Consider the following 18,481-nt stretch of genomic DNA (forward strand, 5'->3'; position numbering starts at 1 on the left):
GAGAGAAGGAAGGGCTTTTCCCCTTTTCCAACTTTACCACACAACTGTTGTAGCTTTGGACTTCCTGATTCAGTTGCTGAGATGAAGGAAATGTCACTGCATTTTGAGTCACCCCTTTTAGAGGTGCCTGATTACCAGCCAAAGTTCTTTTTTATTATTATGGTTATTAAAGTCTGCAGATGGGCTTGGTTGGTCTCTTGCAATCTTTTTGAAATGGAGCAATAAAACTTAATGACTTTGTCTTTGAAAAACTGTGAGGCAAATGCCTGTGGCAAAAATAGAGGAGGATTTCGTTGCAAATGACCAAAAGCAACCTAAGTATATAGGGGTAGTTTTGTTTTTTCTTTTATTTATTAGGAAATAAAAATACTTACTTGAAATTCATTACAATACACCCTCTGTGAAGTTCCTTGTATTTAAGTTACAGCTTTAATCACTAATAGCACCAAGACCTATCTATTCATAATTGGTATGTATTGTGTCCCATTGTGTTACTTGCTGTATAGAGTCCTTTGATATTTTTGGAGGCCCTAGAATCCTACTGAAATTTTGGTAGGAAAATATGGAAATTGGGCAATCTCGGTTTTTTTCTCAAAACAAAAAGCATACAACTCCCACAAGGGAAATAGGTGTATTAAGCTTGATGTACCTGTTGCTCTAAAAGGGGAAGAAAAACATGGAAATTTCAGCCCTATCTCCTCTGGTGATATGACCGTGTCCTGACTGTATGCCCTACAGGCTTCAGAGGCTGAAAATAGTACTATATTGACTGTACTGCCTTTAGTATGGAATTTTCTGGAACTATAGGGTGACTCTTTCCTTTTAACGGGGAAAACAAGCATTTTGCTCATATGACCTGGTCTGGTCAATAATAGTAAGACTGGAAAAATTAAGTGTTTGGGGTTTTTTGCAGAAATGTAGCAAGGCGGCTTCATTTCATTTTGTGATAATCCTTGTTTTAACAGGTATATCTGTCTTCAAATTGAAATACATAGTCTTAGACTAAACTTCCAGGCATTTATGCTGTTTGCAATTTTCTTTGTTTTGGCAAGTCTTTCATTGTTTTGGCAGAGCTCCAATTTTCATAGAAAACCCCTTTTTACTCTTTATGAGGGATATGCTGTTTAAGGGCACCAACATTGTGCATTATTCATAGGAGACTGGATTCTTTTTTGTTTTTAAAAGTCAATGAGCTGCAGTTCAGAGTTCTGGACTACTGAGTAACTCAAGGGCTTAGATGTATCCAATGGAGTTTTGATTCCTCTTTCCGTGTCATATCACACCTGCTTATAGAAATTCTAATTCCAAATATCAGTGTGCAATCTGAGGATATTGTAAGCCATTTGGGCATGTGAGATTGCTAACTCCTATATTGTGGGGTTTACCTTCCCATGTAAAGATGGTTTCATTGATAGTAAGTTATTAACAGTGTACGTGAATCAGATATGCAGTATTTTATTCCATACATAGATAAACATACATAAACATAGTAAAACCATTTTGTGGATGCAGACGTAATTTTAAAAAAATCCCAGTAAAACGCACGTATTGATTTCAGAAGATATATAGGCTCAGCTTTTGCAGAGCTCCAAAAAAAGAGACTTTAAATCTACCTACTGCACTGATCTAGTTTTATTATATTTGCACAATTTTATTTGCCTGGTCCTTTTGAAATTGAAGCTGTTACTTACCACTTTTTTTTCATGTGTTTGAATGTGACTCTGAATCCATGAATCCATAATCCTAATGATGATGATGATGATGATGATGTATGTACAATACAATATTTACAGCATTTTTCTCTTTTGTTTTCCATGGCAGTTTCTGTTTCATATCTTTCTTATAAGACAGACATTTTCTGTTGGAACCTAAACTTCAGTGCACTTGATTGCTTGGTGACTAAACGGAATGCTGGAAGATTTTTGAGTAGAAGTTTTCATTGTGTTACATAAACAAATAGTGAGAAGCACCAATTTATAATTTATGCAGCTCTACATTTTTCTGTTCCAGAAGACACTCAAGCAAAACAAAGCTTGAGAATGAGGTTTTCTTAATAGGAATGCAAAATAAAGAACAAGGAAACAACTTGTGAGGCTTATAGGAAATTATGGGAGGCAAGATTTGTGTATTGTAGTATGACTGCAGGTAATTTACATGTTCCAAACTGTAAAACAGGTAAGATTCAAGCTACAAACAATATGGGTGCTTATTGTCTGGCTTTTAATAATTAGAAGTTCACTGCAGCTGTTTTTAAAATCAGAAAAACTCCATAGGACAGTGTTTTGTCATATTTTGTAGAATTTGGTATAGTATCATATGAGCTACTAGTGCTCTTTACTGGTATGGAATAAAATTCACAGAATAGCTAGATTGCTACTTAGAGGTAAATCTTGTCAAACTCAATAGAAATTGGTGTGGGGCTTTTCAGTTTATGCTCCTTACATTCTAATTTTTATAAGTACATATTTTTAATTTGTTTTATTTTTGTAATGACATTTGCAGCAAAGTTCATCTTATAATGATAAATATTTATGACAAATTACAGAGAGATGGGGGGGTTGCACAAAAAGAAAGGGTATGAGAAAGAATAATGATGCCCTTTCATGATTTGATTGGAGCAAATCAAGAGTGGAGGGAGGGAGAAATAGAAAAAATTAACTAATCTTTTCCACAAAAGAAAATACAGTCCTTAAGCTAGTCAGATAGATGAGATACTCCCTGCCCAAACATCTTAGAACTTCTAAGGTGATTGGTTGGAAACAATGAGGTAAGCAGGTGATTAAAGCAGGGTTTCTCAGCCAGGGTTCCGTGGCACCCTAGGGTTCCGTGGGAGGTCACTAGGGGTTCTTTGGGAGATCACTATTTAAAAAATTATTTCAGATTCAGGCAACTTCACATTAAAGAGGTAAGTTTCATTCTTTAGTTTAAGAATACTGTTAGTGCATATATACAGGCCTACACATGAAACAAATATAATAATTGTGTAACTTCTGGGCTATCTTTGAGCCTGAATGTGCAGGGTTTCCCTGAGGCCTGAAAAATATTTCAAGGGATCCTCCAGGATCAAGAGGTTGAGAAAGCCTGGATTAAAGGAAAGTTTATCTTTTAAGTTTTTTCTATCCTGCCTCCTAACACAATTGATGGAGCAAGTTATGATAATCTGATTACATCTGATTTTGAGGGCCAGATTGTCAATTAATGAATCCAATGCTTCTCTTCTCTCCCTCTCCATTCCTATTAAAGCATTTCAGTAGTTTAACATTGCCAGAAGGTACTATTTCTTAAAATAATTTTGTTCCTTGGAAAAAAGTCTCAAAACACAAAACAGGCCAACAGGGTTGGAATCATCTGAATCTCAGAGGGGAAGCTGTTCCATGGGTAGGTGCAGCAACAGAGAAGGTAATTTCCTGGCTCCCAGTAGATGATATTGTTTCAGTGAAGGAAGTTGGAGCATGCCCACCCTGCCAAATCTGGTGGCATGGGCAGAAACTATTGGACACACGTAATCCCACAAGGTTTTGCGCCATGGAGGGCTTTAAAGGTAACAAACAGCATTTTGAATTAAACCTTGAAACCCACTGGGAGCCAGTGAAGCTCACATAGCAGTGGTGTTACATGGATGTACCAAGGTGTACATTTCACTGCATTCTGGAGCAGCTGCAGCTTCCAGTGCTTTTCAAGGGCTGTCCCATGTAGAGCACATTGCAGGAATCTAATGGAGAAGTGACTAAGGCATGACTGACCATGAGCAGAGCCTGCCAGTCCATGACCAGGCACAACTAGCACACAAGATGGATTTGTGCAAAGTCCTCCTTGGCTGTGGCTGCCATCTACTCCTCAAGCAGGAGCTATGAGACCAGAAAGATCTCCAATTTATGCACCAACTCTGTCTGAATGTTCAATGAAAGATTTCTAGATCTGGGGGACCCTAAACCAACAGCCACTCAGTCTTACTAGGGTTGAGTCAAAGCCTGTTATTCCAATCCAGACACTCACAACCTCAGTACACTGGGAAAGAATCTTGATACCATCACTTGGATGGTTTGAGGCAAAGATGCAGAATTGAGTGCCATCAGCATACTGATGGTACTTAACCCCGTGCCAACAAATGATCTTAACCAGCAGCTTCATATAGATGTTAAATAGCTGTGTGGAGACTTGTGGGAGCCCTGAGGCTCCTGCAAAACAAAGGCCTAGGGCAAGACCCCCACCACCACCAACTGGAACCAGCCTTATAGAGGAAGGAGGAGAACCACTGTAAAAAATGTGCCCCTTACTCCCAACCCTCCAGATGGATACCATGATCCATGAAAATGTACCTTTCACTCCAGTCCAGATGGATACCATGATCAAGGAGGGCTAGTACAACAACCCCATCCCAAATCTGCCACAGATCATCTACAGGCTGTCTCACTGCTATTACCCAGCCTGAAGCCTGAAAAGCTTCTAGATAATCTATTTCCCCCAAGAGCTGCAAACCTCCCATCTTCTCAACAACCTTCCCTAAAGAGAGAGGGCAAACTGTTGGTGTGGGTTTTGTTGCATGTGCAGAGTATCCGAAAATATATTGGCATTAGAGCACTAACAATGCCAGGTATTGCAGCAAATCAGTTGTAGTTGTATTAGTTTGATACATATAATACTTACAGTTCTCTTCCAGATCCCTGAAAGAGCTATAAAAAAAAATAGGTACAAGCAAATAGTTTCTTACAGTTCCAAAAAAATCTCAGGTCCTTTATGGTCTATCTTAAAGAACCCCACACAGACCTTTTTTTCTTAGTCAGCATGTACAGGAACTTGAACCACTTCAAAAACATCTTCCACCACACATCAGCATAGACAGCTTCTTTTATGTATATTTTTTAAACCGGGATCACTGTGACTCAGCTTTCTGTAAGTGAGAGCACCTGATACCTGACCTTAGAGCATGCAGGTGCTTAATTAACAAGGCTTACTGCTTTGTGACTTACCCTTTTCAGAATAATACGCCAACACAAACCACCACAGGTGAACTATCCTCTTCCACAAAGAAACATTCCCCAACTACTGCTGCTTGGATCCAACTAAATGCTGTTTCCTGGGAGATCTTAATCAACCAGAAGGGATATGTGTCTAATACATAGATAACAGCACTCAAAACCCCAAGGACCTGTCTACTTCCTCAGGACTACATTGGCTCAAACTTGTCCAGATAACTGAGCAAGACTGTGCTTCAGTCAGTTGCATAAATCTGACAACCATAATCCAATTCTGAGCAAATCTGGATGCCTGAAATAGGCCTCACGCAATCCTGCAGAGATCCCCCTGGCCATTTTTGTCTAGGAAGGATCAAGTCACTAACTGGCTATCTGCAGATATGAAAAGCACGTTTCCCTTCTCAATCTAATAAAGATTTTATCTCTGGTTGGTTGGATTCACTCTTTATCTCCGCCAGTGATGCTCTCGGCATCTCTTGTGCCATTTCACCTTCTGGATTTCCTCTGAAACCCAAGGGCCTTTACATGTACAGAGAATCTATGCAGTTTTGATATGATCCAAAACTGTTGTTGCCCACTCTTTCCAAGCAGTAGCTAAGTCCTTGGTTAAGCTGTGCAGCGGAGTTTCAGGGATTACTCCAGGTTGCCCCTGGAATCCCACCAGGTCCAGCAGACACCTATGGAGGTGGCCACAGAGAACTCTAAGGCTAGCAGGAGTGATCTGTTCATGACAAGAGACAGATGACAAATCCCCTAACTCATCAGTGTCCTGAGACAAAAAAACAAATGGGGGGCAAGGAGTAAAGCACAGTCGATGTCATGAGCATTGATGGTGAGCAGGAGAGGGCCCCTATCCAGGGGGGAAAATGCATGCGTAGTAGAGACAATTTGAGCAGTCATTCAAAGAGACACAGAACAGACCCGCCTTGACTATGGGGGTTTATCTGTATGGGTTTTCTCACATGTCTTCAGTTTGGTAGGATTTTCTGTCTACTGTAGCAGTAATAAAACACTAGAGACTTATTCCTCATCTTGGCTTGGTTCCTGCTTGTCAGGACAGTCGGACTTGCAAGCTTCTGTTACTATAGTCAATAAAAGTAGTTTGAGCTTTTTTGTGGGATTGATTTCTTGGTTTGGTCTGTGTAGTGGGGCTGGTGGGGCTTGCAAGTCTGACTGTGCTTTACTCTTTTCCCTGCCATCCCCTCCCATAGCACGTGAATTAGGGGGGTGTCTACCTGAGTTGCACGTACTTTCTTCCTGTTTTGGACTTAAGCCATATTTATCCCCTTGTCGCTTTGGTAACAGATACAGAATGTCTCTATCAAGGTCATGTTTTTTATTCTCTGTACATTCAGCCTAGCAGAAACTACTGTCTCCCTCCTAGCAGCCATTTTTAAAGGCCACTCACAAGAAGAGATGAGCAAAATACACAGTTTCAGGGACAAAACTTTTCATTTTTTCCCCCCCAGGCTGTGTGGATCTGGTCACTATAGGAATAGGCCCGCAGATTTCCAGAACAGGGTATGGTTTGTGGATGTGAAATGTTCTACCCATATATGTTGCACACCCCTACACACAACATTCTCTCAGAATCCTACATCTGTTCACTTACTCCCCCAAATGGCGTACCCTGGATAAAGCTGAATTCTTTCTTGATTTCTGGTGACTATATGAGTGTGTCTGTTTTATTTTCTTGACAAAATAGTATCAGTGAGAGGCTTTGAGCTCTGAGGATATTGAGTGCTTTATAAAACATTGTTACAAAACCATAATGTAGGTTCTTTGACCATATTGTCCCAATCCAACCACAGAGATCTATAAATTATGGTTTCTGCCTTTGTGCGTTGTATGAATTCAGCCAATTCTTTCTTATTCACTGACCCCTGGCTCAGCAGATGATGGCTTTATGCAGTGTGCATGTGTTAATTTTTGTTTACCTTGATTAAACCTTCTTGTAGTTGGCAAACATGAACTGACGGGGCACAAAGTTGCGGTGAAGATCTTGAACAGACAGAAAATTCGCAGTCTTGATGTTGTGGGGAAAATCCGCAGAGAGATTCAGAATCTGAAACTTTTTCGGCATCCACACATAATTAAACTGTAAGTTTCTTTCAGAATAAGCTCTCTTATTTGGGGTGTTTCTTGAGAAACTGAGAATTCTTGTTCAGTGGATAAAACAAATGTAGCTTGTTTTGCAGGTACAGTCCTGTTTCTTTGTTGTGCTATAAACCACTAATGGCAGGCCACCGTTTATTAATTGGATGGAGTTGGGAAGCTGATGACTTGAATGTCAAATAAAGTATTATTGGTACCCAGCTCAGTAATAAAAATGTACAGTGACTCCTCAGTGGCCTAAGAAAGGGGCATTGTTGATGGTGGTAAAGCAACAAGGAAGTCATGAAATATTTTTACCTAATGGGACATAGGTTGCCCTTTGCTAAAACATGGAATGGTAAATTGCCCCTGCTCTCAGTAAAACCTTAATGCTGTGTAATAATTGCTCCAGGGCTCTCAAGCCAGGTCGCTCTGTGTTTTGCCTGATGAGAAAATGCAGTGACTGTTGTCTGAGTAAAGAAAAGGTAATCCTTTATGGTCAGAGAACAAAGGTCTTCAGCAGTGCAGCACTTGAGTTATTGCACTAACTTCTCCTGGTCATTCTGTTTTTCTCACCCATTATGGCTTAAGCTGGTGATAGTATATTAGGAAGGTCCATTTCCTAAGTGCTGGGATTTGGCCCTTAGAATAGCATTCGAACAATAGAATGGTGGCTAGTAGTGTGCAGCGGGCAGCAGAAGCACCTGTCTAGTAGCAGTGGAGGACGTAAGGAAGAAGAGAATCAGTTTGTTTGAGATGAGTCACCTAATGCCTGTATGCATGTACATACGTTACAGTTTGCTGATTACCCTAGTAAATACAGTTAAGCCTTGTAAAGATTTTCCCTTTCTTGTGAAATTGGGTTTTGAAATACAGTCAACTGATCAAATTCCATGTCAAGCAGCATAAATTAGTCTTCTTGCTATCAGCTTATTGTTAAAAATTAATAATAGGGAAAGGAATGTTTGGTTGAGTCTCACTGGAATCCTTTTCTAGGGTGTCCATTTGGAGCAAAAGTAGCAATAGATCTAGGCTTTGATTAAGGAGCCAAGTTTTATTTACTGAATTGCTTTAAATCCTGGGAATAGTTTACCACTTATTTTGAGCTAAAAAATAGGAACTGTATGACTACATTACCAATTTGTAGATAGCCACCTGGGTAGAAATCTTTTTTTTTTTTGGTTTGTTTCATGTGTATTCATTTAGTATATTCAGAATTGCATGTTCAGCATCGCATGCTGAAATGGATGTTCTAGGCACAGTAACAGGCAGATGGTCTTTATCCGAATCTCCTTCTAGGTTGCTATTGTAATTCCTATAAAAATGTCACCATATGTGACATCATGATCAATAATTGATTGGAGCCATGAAGGAATTAATTTTTTTTTTCTGTGCTGTACTTTTGTTAAAGCTGATACAAAAGGGAATAAACCTTTTTTTAACTCAAGTCTTGCTTCCATCTGAGCATGCATATGATTGGGCTACTCATCTATGTGCAGCTTTTATTTAAAAACCTACTTAATTTCATACACTGAATATATATGAGCAAATTAATTAAATGTTTCTCTCAGATACCAGGTTATCAGCACACCATCTGACATTTTCATGGTGATGGAATATGTTTCAGGAGGTGAACTGTTCGATTATATCTGTAAAAATGGAAAGGTAAGAAAGTCCAGTTTCTTCAAAGTGTCGACTTTTCATTTTGAAGCCTTGAGTGTTCTCTTACACATAACTTTGAGTTGGTTCAGTTAGGCCATCAGAGGTTTTGTGAAAAATTGTGCTCATGCTACATCATCTGTTCATGAGAGCCTTGGTCTTTTCTTTCCATGATATTAAATAAGTCCCAGTTTTACAGTTCATAGGATAGAACAAGTGAACCCCTCCTTGCTTGCAGAAGATGTAACACAGATGTGGGCAATAAGCTGCCAATTCCTCAGTTTGCATTCTCTCTGCAGAACTTGTCATAAATCAGTGATACTGTTTTCTATTATTTTGAAACTAGACATACACAAAAATTGAACTGAAACCGTAACATATTCAAAGATAGTGTCGTGAGTGAGGATGGCGAGCAGGGGGTTCCCATCCAGGCTGTAAAGCGCATGCGTAGTACTGAGGAGTTAAGCAGCCATTCAAAGAGACACAGATCAGGCCTGCCTTAGCCTTTGGGGTTTATATGTCTGGGTTTTCCCCACGCTTATTCAGTTTGTTAGGATTCTGTTTATGTAGCAGTAATAAACATTAGAGAACTACTCTTGTCTCAGCGTGGTTCCTGGCTGTTAGGACAGATAGGGAGAGATAGAGATAGTCATTTCTTAAAATTGTCCCTCCAAAACCAGCTCCTACTCACATGCATGGCACAGCCCCATCAGCTTGGTGTAATTGCTCTTGCTCTCTCCCCAAAATTTGTATCAAAAGTTGCCACTGCTAATTTAAAGGAAAACACACACGCATACATACATACATATGGGTAGTCCTCAGGGTATGACCACTCGTTCAGTGACCATTCAAAGTTAGGACGGCACTGAACAAGGGGGACTTACGACCGGTCCTCGAAGTTGCAGCCATCGTAGCATTCCCACAGTCGCTTGCTTGCGAGTTGGGCGCTTGGCAGCTGGCTCGCAATTACAAGGGTTGCGGCATCCCACAGTCACGTGCTTGCCATTTGCGACCTTCCCTGCCAGCTTCCCACAAGCAAAGTCAGTGGGGAATCTGGCAGGAGGTTACAAATTGCTCCCGCTCCCGCTGCTTTTTCTCCTGAGGAGCCCCTGGGTGGCATGGGGATGTTGTACTCCATAGTGCCTGACTGTGGCAACCACCTGTGCTCCACAGCGCCCATCCACATTCCATAGCACCTGCCCACCCACACTCCATAGTGCCTGCCTGCACTTCATAGTGCCCGCCCATGGCATCTGCCTGCCCACCTGTACCCATCCGTAGCTCTCACCCACCAGCCTGCTTGCCTGGGATGTGGTTTCAGCGCCTCTTCTCATGTCACTGTCACGTGAGATTCTCACTTAACTATCTGTGTGGTCCTCACTTAACAACGGCAATGGGGACTTTTGGCATTGCTGTCGCTAAGCAATGTGTTCACGCTTTATGGCTGCATTGCTTAGCAGCAGAAATTCCAGTCCCAATTGCTGTTGTGACCCGAGAACTACGTACACACACACACACACACACACACACTAGTGGAACTTACAGGTCTTTCATGTCCCTGGAAAAGTGTCCTAATCAGTAGTTCTCATTACCAATTGCATCTCACCAATAATCCATGTAATAGATTTCTTGGCATTTGTTGTTCAACGAATTCTCTTAGAAGTGAGCATAAAATCAGCAATGTCACAGAAATGAGGATGGTGGATGTTTTATTCCTAGTGCTGATCAGCCACGTAGCTGGGCTGCAGCTTTTTGCTTTTCTTCAAACTGAGAATAATGTATGATGTGTGGATAATTATACCCTAGTAAGAAACTGAGCTGTGAAGCATTTGTTTAGATTGCAGTCCAGCTTGTACTCTCAGGGTTTCAGAAAGATCTTCAGTCTCCTAGCTTTCCAGCAAAATATGTTTTTCAGTTAATCCCAAGGAATCCGAGCTAGCAAGTGACACCCAGATGGCCTTTGTTAGTCAGACTACAGTCTGGACAGTAGCCTAATGGAAGACAGCTTCCTGTGAACTCAAGTGGGCTTCTTTGAGCTCTGCTTCATCACCAGGGGAGCTCTCAATACCTGCCTCCATTGCTGATGTAAAGCTACATTTGATATGGGGGTTGAGGCATGCAGGACCAACTTGCTTTATGAGTTGATGAAGCTCTGCTAGAGAACCAGTAGTTAGTGATGAGAAGCTTAAATATTTTAATTTAACTTGCATTGAAAAGGTTGGAAAACAAAACTTTGGGATTTTGGGCAGTGGGGTGAGTTGGCATATGCTGAAATTCCAGAATGAAAGAGAACTGCTGGATTTCTTCAGTGTTATTAACTGAATGATTAATATTTCTATGAATGTAACATTGCATTAATTTTTAATAGGGAAATAATATGTTCCCAGATTACCATAACATTATGGTTTCCATAGAATCTTACTCAGTCGGGTTTTTAATGTTGATTTTTAAACCAGTTTACATACTCTTTTTCAACGAAGTGAGTGTCACACGTTTTCTTGATGGCGATTTAGTAATCCCCTCCAACCCCCGCCCCAATCCTGCATACTTTATTGATGGAGTCTCAGCTATTAACTCAGATGAGCATCCACAGAGTGGTAGTCAAAAAAGTCAAGATTGCGGTCACAACTATGTGGTGGAAGCCCTGCCTGCTTTTTACATGTGTTATATGAGCAGTGCTTATAAAAAGGGGGTGGTGCTGCAATCACTGCTGTGGCCATCATCTTGACTTTTTTTTTAACTCCCCTTGTGAATGCTGCTGAACTCAGAAGCCCTTTTTCCTTTCCCTGCTCTTGCCTAATTTTACTTACTCTTTCTCTTACTCCTTTCTTCCACACACACTTTCTTCAAAAGGGTCCTGTTGGACATTCCTGTTATGCTGCAAAACACTCTCCTTTGCCACTAAAATACTGGAAATGCTGAAATGGTTTGTGGTGTGTATGTGTTTTAAAAAATGTACTTTTTTTTGTCCCACCTCCACCCCAATAATCAGCTTGATGAAAAGGAGAGTAGACGCCTGTTCCAGCAAATTCTTTCTGGAGTGGATTATTGTCATAGGCACATGGTGGTCCATAGAGATTTGAAGCCTGAAAATGTACTGCTTGATGCACACATGAATGCCAAGATTGCTGATTTTGGTAGGTTCTGCTTAAACTGTGTATCTTTATAATTTGCTTGTCTGATGAGTGTTAAGATTCAAAGACCTGTGTTGAATTCCATAACTGCACAGAGAGATCTTTTATTTCTGGTATTGAATATTTCTGTGCCTATTTAGGAATTCTGTGGTTCAATGTGGCTGCTATTCTTGGTTTTAAGTTCAGTTTTTTAACCTGTATATATGCTCACTTTATTTCTACTACTGTGACAAATTGTTCCTGTATCTAGATCAGCCTTTCTCAACCTCTTTATCCTGGAGGAACCCTTGAAATATTTTTTCAGGCCTCGGGGAACCCCTGCACATTCAGGCTCAAGTATAGGCCAGAAGTTACACAATTATTATATTTGTTTCATGGGTAGGCCTGTATATATGCGTTAACAGTGTTCTTAAACTAAAAATAAAGAATAAAACTTACCTCTTTAATGTGAAGTTGCCCGAATTTGAAATAATTTTTTAAATAAAGCGTGATCTCCTAGGAAACCCTGGTTGAGGAACCCTGACCTAGATAATACTTACCTATTGCATTTAAAGAAAAAAATGCAACCTATTCTAGCAAATGTCATCAAACACTGCAGCGTCTTCCATTTATTTGTGTACATTCGGTGGTCGTCAGTGCCCATTGGATTGGTAAGGCAACGGAGGATCAGTGGTAGCAAAGGCAACTGATATTGATTTTGTTCTTATCTTATTTGCTGGCAGTAGCACTAAGGACACATCAGCATTGCACTATTCTTCTGTAAATTAGGCTATTATATCTAGCCTGCAGATAGATGGATGACCATTAGATAGGACCAGAGAGTTAGACTTGTCTATTTCTATTTGCTGCCATCTAATGGATATCTGGATTTTGTAACTCAGGTAAGGTGGCTCTACTTAACTCTCTTAGTTGGTTTTAAGAATAATATTTTACTTTGGTTTGGTAGAGTTACATGCTACCACATTTGATTTTTTTGATGGGGGAAAATGTGGCACTATTTCCTGTCCCTATTGTCTAACTAAGCTATTTATTCAGGGGGTCAAAAACAGGCTTAGAGACTGAGTAGCACCTGGGGCATGTGCTTGAATCAGAAAGGGGCATGCACATCCCCATCCCATCAATTATTGCAGGGAATAGTGCTCAAATACAGTTGAGATTGTGTATTTATTAAATTATTGCTGCTCAGTTGATTGCTGAAATAAACTCTTCTGCCATGGCCATATTTTGCTACACTTCTGTTAGTCCTCAGAGCATTTTTTATCCACATTTGATCTCACTAAATTCTTCTACAATATGAAGCATTTGGATGAGGCTGTGACTCTGCCATTATATTCATGCCTGGCCAAATTACTTTAATTCTCACTAGAAAATATCCACCATTCTATGAAAGCCTCACTATTCCCATTCTTCTCCTTGTTTTCAGAAATGGCCATAAGTTACAAATATCAAATGCATCTGGTGCCCTGCAGATAAATTGGACTTCAAATTCTATGGTCCTTTTTTGCATTGAGATTATAAGATTTGAAGCTCAACATATTTGAGAAGCATCAGGTTGAGCGAGGATCTTCTCCCTCTCCCTCTCTCTGCCAACCATCTCAACTGCATGATTCTGTGTGGCTATACGTAACTTTTGCATTATGAAAGCTCCACTAAGCACAATTTCCTGCTTGTAAGATTTAAAGTCTACTGTTAGCTTACCTTATTTTAGGTGCTGTTAGATAGCAGCACCTAGCAAACCTTGATTGTTCTTGAGAATTTAAGCAGAGTTTGGCCTGGTTTGTACTTGGATGACAGACCTCCAGGAAATTACAGGTCTGTAAGCTGAACAAACATTCTAGAATGACATAGTGAATCATTTCCTTATTGTTGCCAAGAAAATTACATGAGTGTAATCACAAATTCACCAGGAGTCAGACCTGGTTTGAAGGAAACTTTTTAGTTGTCGCTAAAGTTGTCAATATGATGTGTATGATTTGTTTTTTTTTTAAAGCAGTAATGAAATATTCTCTTTGCATCTTTTCTCACCAGGCCTTTGCATATTAGTTGCTTAGAATAAACTTGATATTCGGGGGCATTTTGTCTCTTTCAAAACTCATTTTCTTGTCGCATTTTATAGTGGTCTTGAAGTATTCATTTCTACTTAGAGAACCATTTTTAAAAACATTACATGTGTGTTTCTGATTTTGTTCCTGCCAGTGCAGCTCTCATTGAATCAGATATGATCTGTTCTCACTGGGAGAAGGTTAAATATCTGTTGGCCTTTTGTGTGGATCTTCATTTGAACTCTTGTGCATTTTCAGGCCTCTCAAATATGATGTCAGATGGAGAATTTTTAAGAACGAGCTGTGGTTCTCCTAACTATGCTGCTCCAGAAGTAATTTCAGGAAGGTAGTTTCTCTTCTTGGATAAATGTATATATGTATTCTCAAAATCAAAGCCCTGCTCTTCAATGTTAAAGCTGCAAGGTAGATTGAGAAACTTCCAGGTTTGGAAATTTGAAATTCCTGGCTTTGATGGCTTCTTTTGATTTTATCTTAATGTTGTTGTGCACAAGACAATGATTGTGATCCCATGTCATATCAAACCATGGCTTCACATAACATGCAACAAATTCACATATATCTCCTTTTTATTCTCCTCCTCCTGCGTGCCAGAAGGACTTCCAGAATTTTAGGATTTGTTTTTAGCTTGATGTTTGTTTCAAACAAGCCAAATTATAGTATTTGAATTTGGGTTGTTCAAACATTTATTAACTATAATTCTTAACTATGATTCTGACTCAGGACAATGTGGCAAGCTGTGGTTCAATAAAAATACAAATTTAAAGCTTCTAAACTCATCTGGTGAGGAGGAGGAGAGGGGAAGGGTCCTAGAAGCCAAGGGTTGCTGTGATATGTGCACATTATGCTAAACCACCAATGCCCAGGATTTTATGGGCTGAGGGCAACTTTTGAATGGAGGGCCAGTCTGTTTTGGACTCTCTTCATTTAATTAAACTTCCATTTTAATAATAATTTAATACAGTTAATATGATTGTTCTCTGTATATTTAACAGTTTCTCTGTCATGGAAAATCACAATGTGCCAGTAGCTTTTGAAAGGGTCTAGGAGGCAGAAGAGGGCATGATGTGCAAAAGAATTTCTGACTTGTCTAAGTTCAAAGATATGTTTTTGCCAGTATTAATTTTAAATGTTTTTAGATACAAGTTTCTGGCCTTAGAAGAAGCCAGAAAACATTCTTTTGTTTGAAGTTGGAAAAGAGAATACATGCCCTTTGACCAGGCCCCAAGACTGGTTTTCCCCTTCTGGCTTAAAATAGTTATAGCAGGATATATCTTTGTCAGAAACACATTTTCTAGATTGGAAGGGCTTGTTTGTGGCATCTTAATTTTTAAGTGCTATTTGATAAAAGACCGTAGATGCTTAGTGTTCGACTAAAACATGCTTTAAGCGCTTTCAGGTTATTCTATACCCAATGCAATTCTGTTATTGTATATTGCTGAATATATAATTTGACAGATTGCATTTGAACTATACTCTTCTTTCAAGGAGTCATGGGCATATTTTGTTTTTATCCTCACAACAGTTCTATGATGTAATATGACCTATGCTCTAACTGCAGCTAAGAAAGTCAGGAGTCGGCATGAAATTTTGCATGGCATCATGTCCATGTGAGGGAGATGATTCCATCTTATCCTTATCTTAAATTTCCTTTTATTCTTACCATAAGTTAGTCATTATATAATGCTGATGAGGGCTAGAGTAATCATGCTTGTATTTAACTATTTTGTTGAAACTTAAGGACTTGGTCCTCTTGCTTTGGACACACTGACTAACCATAGATTAACCATAATTAGTTAGGAAGGAGGCTGCTCAGAGAAGGGGAGGTGCTGTGTCATGCTGCTGATTGTGGACAGTGTTGGATTGCAAAAGAGTCCATAGATATTTGCCCAAACCAAATCAGGACCCTGGTCTTTCTGGCTATAGAACTCAGCTCATTTCACCAGTTTTGTTCCATTTTATGTTAAACATCAGGGGTTAACTATATGAATACTAGTGCTTGTGCAGTCCTTCACAAACATTGCTAAAAGGTTGATAATCTAGTGTAACAATAGCTTATATTGTATTTTTTACTTGGAAAAAAATTATTACCTCCATTTTACAGGTTATACGCAGGACCAGAAGTAGATATCTGGAGCAGTGGTGTTATTCTCTATGCTTTGTTATGTGGAACCCTTCCCTTTGATGATGATCATGTGCCAACACTTTTTAAGAAGATATGCGATGGTATCTTTTATACACCTCAGTACTTAAATTCAGCAGTAATTAGTCTTCTGAAACACATGCTACAGGTGGATCCTATGAAGAGAGCGACAGTGAAAGATATAAGGTATCTCACAGCTTCTGGTTCAGTCATGGATACAATTATAGTTCTAAAACTATATACCTATTTTACTCAATCACTGGCTTGATGTTGACTTGGTTGTGGTATCATGCCAAGCCATTTTGTGATTAGGCTGAGTTGGATCAAAACTGAGCCCAACTATACTCTGAAGCCATGTTCGTTTTAGGTTGCATAAAGATTAGCATTGCTTATGAAAGTGTTTGCTGTCTTTCCAAAATATCTGTTTCTTTATTTGAATTAAGTGCAAAATGTCTTTGCATATGAATTGAACCACATTGGTCTTAGTTTAAATTATGATACGTGAAATTAAGTCAAGATCTGAACTGGGAAATTTTGTATTATGGAATTCACCAAACCCAGTGTGTTTGGTCAATGCTCAAACCATGTGGCATCTCACTTGTAGCCCCTAGAGAAGATCACAGAATCACATGGTCAAACTTTGGTGGTAAAAATGTTTGAAAATTTGACAACCTAATTTTCACTCAGTTTTGAAGTTTCTGGAGGAGCAGTTTAGGTGGGGATTGGCACTTGAGGTTTCTGTGAGACAAAGTACTCCTATTCCAAATTTCAATTGCCCCTTCCATTTCAAAAATTGAGTGAAGGTTTTTTAGCCCTGCTTCTTACAGGGATGTCACCACATTACTAGAAGGTCTTTTGCAGCTGACTAGCAAGTCAGGAAACTGAGTTCCAGGCCGCAACCCAGAAGAATTTTCTTCCCCCTGCACAAACTGGTTATCTCTCCCCTGATGCAGTCAGCCTACAATTCTCATTATTCCTACTCAGTATGCGTGTCTTTTGGGCTTATAACCACTCTGTTTTGGGGTCAGCCCAAATCAACTTATATTGTAAACAAGCACATTCCAAATGTATGGATCTTTTTAAAAAGGCACTTAATATACCAATATAAAAAGTATATTGTTATTTTATATTGCATTTCCAATTTCATTTTATTTTTTTGACATCTTTGTGAAATCATACTTTAAAAGTAGTACTTGCAGGAAATCTCTTTGGCTTTTAAAAGACATTAATATTTTAAACTCTTGTTGATTTTTAAACTAATTTTACATTGTGTTTAATTATGATTTGAATATTTTTGCAAATAACGTTCATATGGAATGTTCACACTGTAGAAATTAAAGAAAAGTCTAAAATCTCATTGTAAGTGTAGTACTGTGACTTTTTCCAACTGCCTGTTTAATTATTACGAAGATTTATTTCGTATCAGTGAGAAATCTGAAGCTAAGATCTTCAGGTTTGCAAAAGACAACAGAAAAAAAAATAGCTTAAAATAGGATGTCTGAGTCTGGTGTATTATTACTACAGCACCTGGCCTGACTTTATTTTCAAGTCCAATGAAATCCATCTGTGGGTTGGCAGGGGAAACATTTTTAGCATACTTTCTGTGTATTTTGCCATACTTTGTTAGTAAAATATGGCAAAATGGTTGAATAGCTAGCTTTTAAAATGGTTCTTGCTTTGCATCTAGGGAACACGAATGGTTTAAACAAGACCTCCCCAAGTACCTCTTTCCTGAAGATCCTTCTTACAGTTCAACTATGATTGATGATGAAGCCTTAAAAGAAGTCTGTGATAAGTTTGAATGCACAGAGGAGGAAGTGCTAAGCTGCTTGTATAATCGCAATCATCAGGATCCTTTAGCGGTCGCCTATCACCTCATTATAGATAACAGAAGAATAATGAATGAAGCAAAGGACTTCTACTTAGCTACAAGCCCACCAGATTCCTTCCTTGATGACCATTTTTCCCGACCTCACCCTGAAAGAGTGCCATTTTTAGTCGCCGAAGTACCCCGGTCACGCCATACACTTGATGAGCTAAATCCACAAAAGTCCAAACATCAGGGGGTCAGAAGAGCTAAATGGCATTTGGGGATTCGGAGTCAGAGTCGGCCAAATGACATAATGGCTGAAGTTTGTCGAGCAATCAGGCAGTTGGATTATGAGTGGAAGGTGAGATTGCTTAAGTTGTCTCCCTGCCATACAAATGGTGATTTCAAATAGGGATAATGAAAATAAATTGTCATGAGTACTGATGGTGAGCAGGAGGGGGCCCCTATCCAGGGGGGGAAATGCATGCGTAGTACTGAGGAGTTAAGCAGCCATTCAAAGAAACAGATCAGATCCGTCTTGACTTTTGGGGTTTATAGGTCTGGGTTTTTCCCACGCTTCTTCAGTTTGTTAGGATTTTCTGTCT

At 39.4% G+C, this 18,481-nt stretch overlaps 1 protein-coding gene across 1 annotated transcript in view; it reads left to right on the top strand.

The window, feature by feature from the left end:
• The window catches only part of PRKAA1 (protein kinase AMP-activated catalytic subunit alpha 1), a 39,589-nt gene that overhangs the window by 15,083 nt on the left and 6,025 nt on the right, over window positions 1-18,481 (top strand). The window contains exons 3-8 of the mRNA XM_063293164.1: window positions 6,935-7,076; window positions 8,642-8,735; window positions 11,722-11,866; window positions 14,164-14,251; window positions 16,028-16,252; window positions 17,754-18,237. Of these exons, the coding sequence (XP_063149234.1) occupies window positions 6,935-7,076; window positions 8,642-8,735; window positions 11,722-11,866; window positions 14,164-14,251; window positions 16,028-16,252; window positions 17,754-18,237 (1,178 nt within the window). The remainder of the gene's footprint in view (window positions 1-6,934; window positions 7,077-8,641; window positions 8,736-11,721; window positions 11,867-14,163; window positions 14,252-16,027; window positions 16,253-17,753; window positions 18,238-18,481) is intronic.

The sequence above is a fragment of the Candoia aspera genome, chromosome 2, assembly GCF_035149785.1.
Source record: "Candoia aspera isolate rCanAsp1 chromosome 2, rCanAsp1.hap2, whole genome shotgun sequence".
NCBI classification, from domain to species: Eukaryota; Metazoa; Chordata; class Lepidosauria; order Squamata; family Boidae; genus Candoia; species Candoia aspera.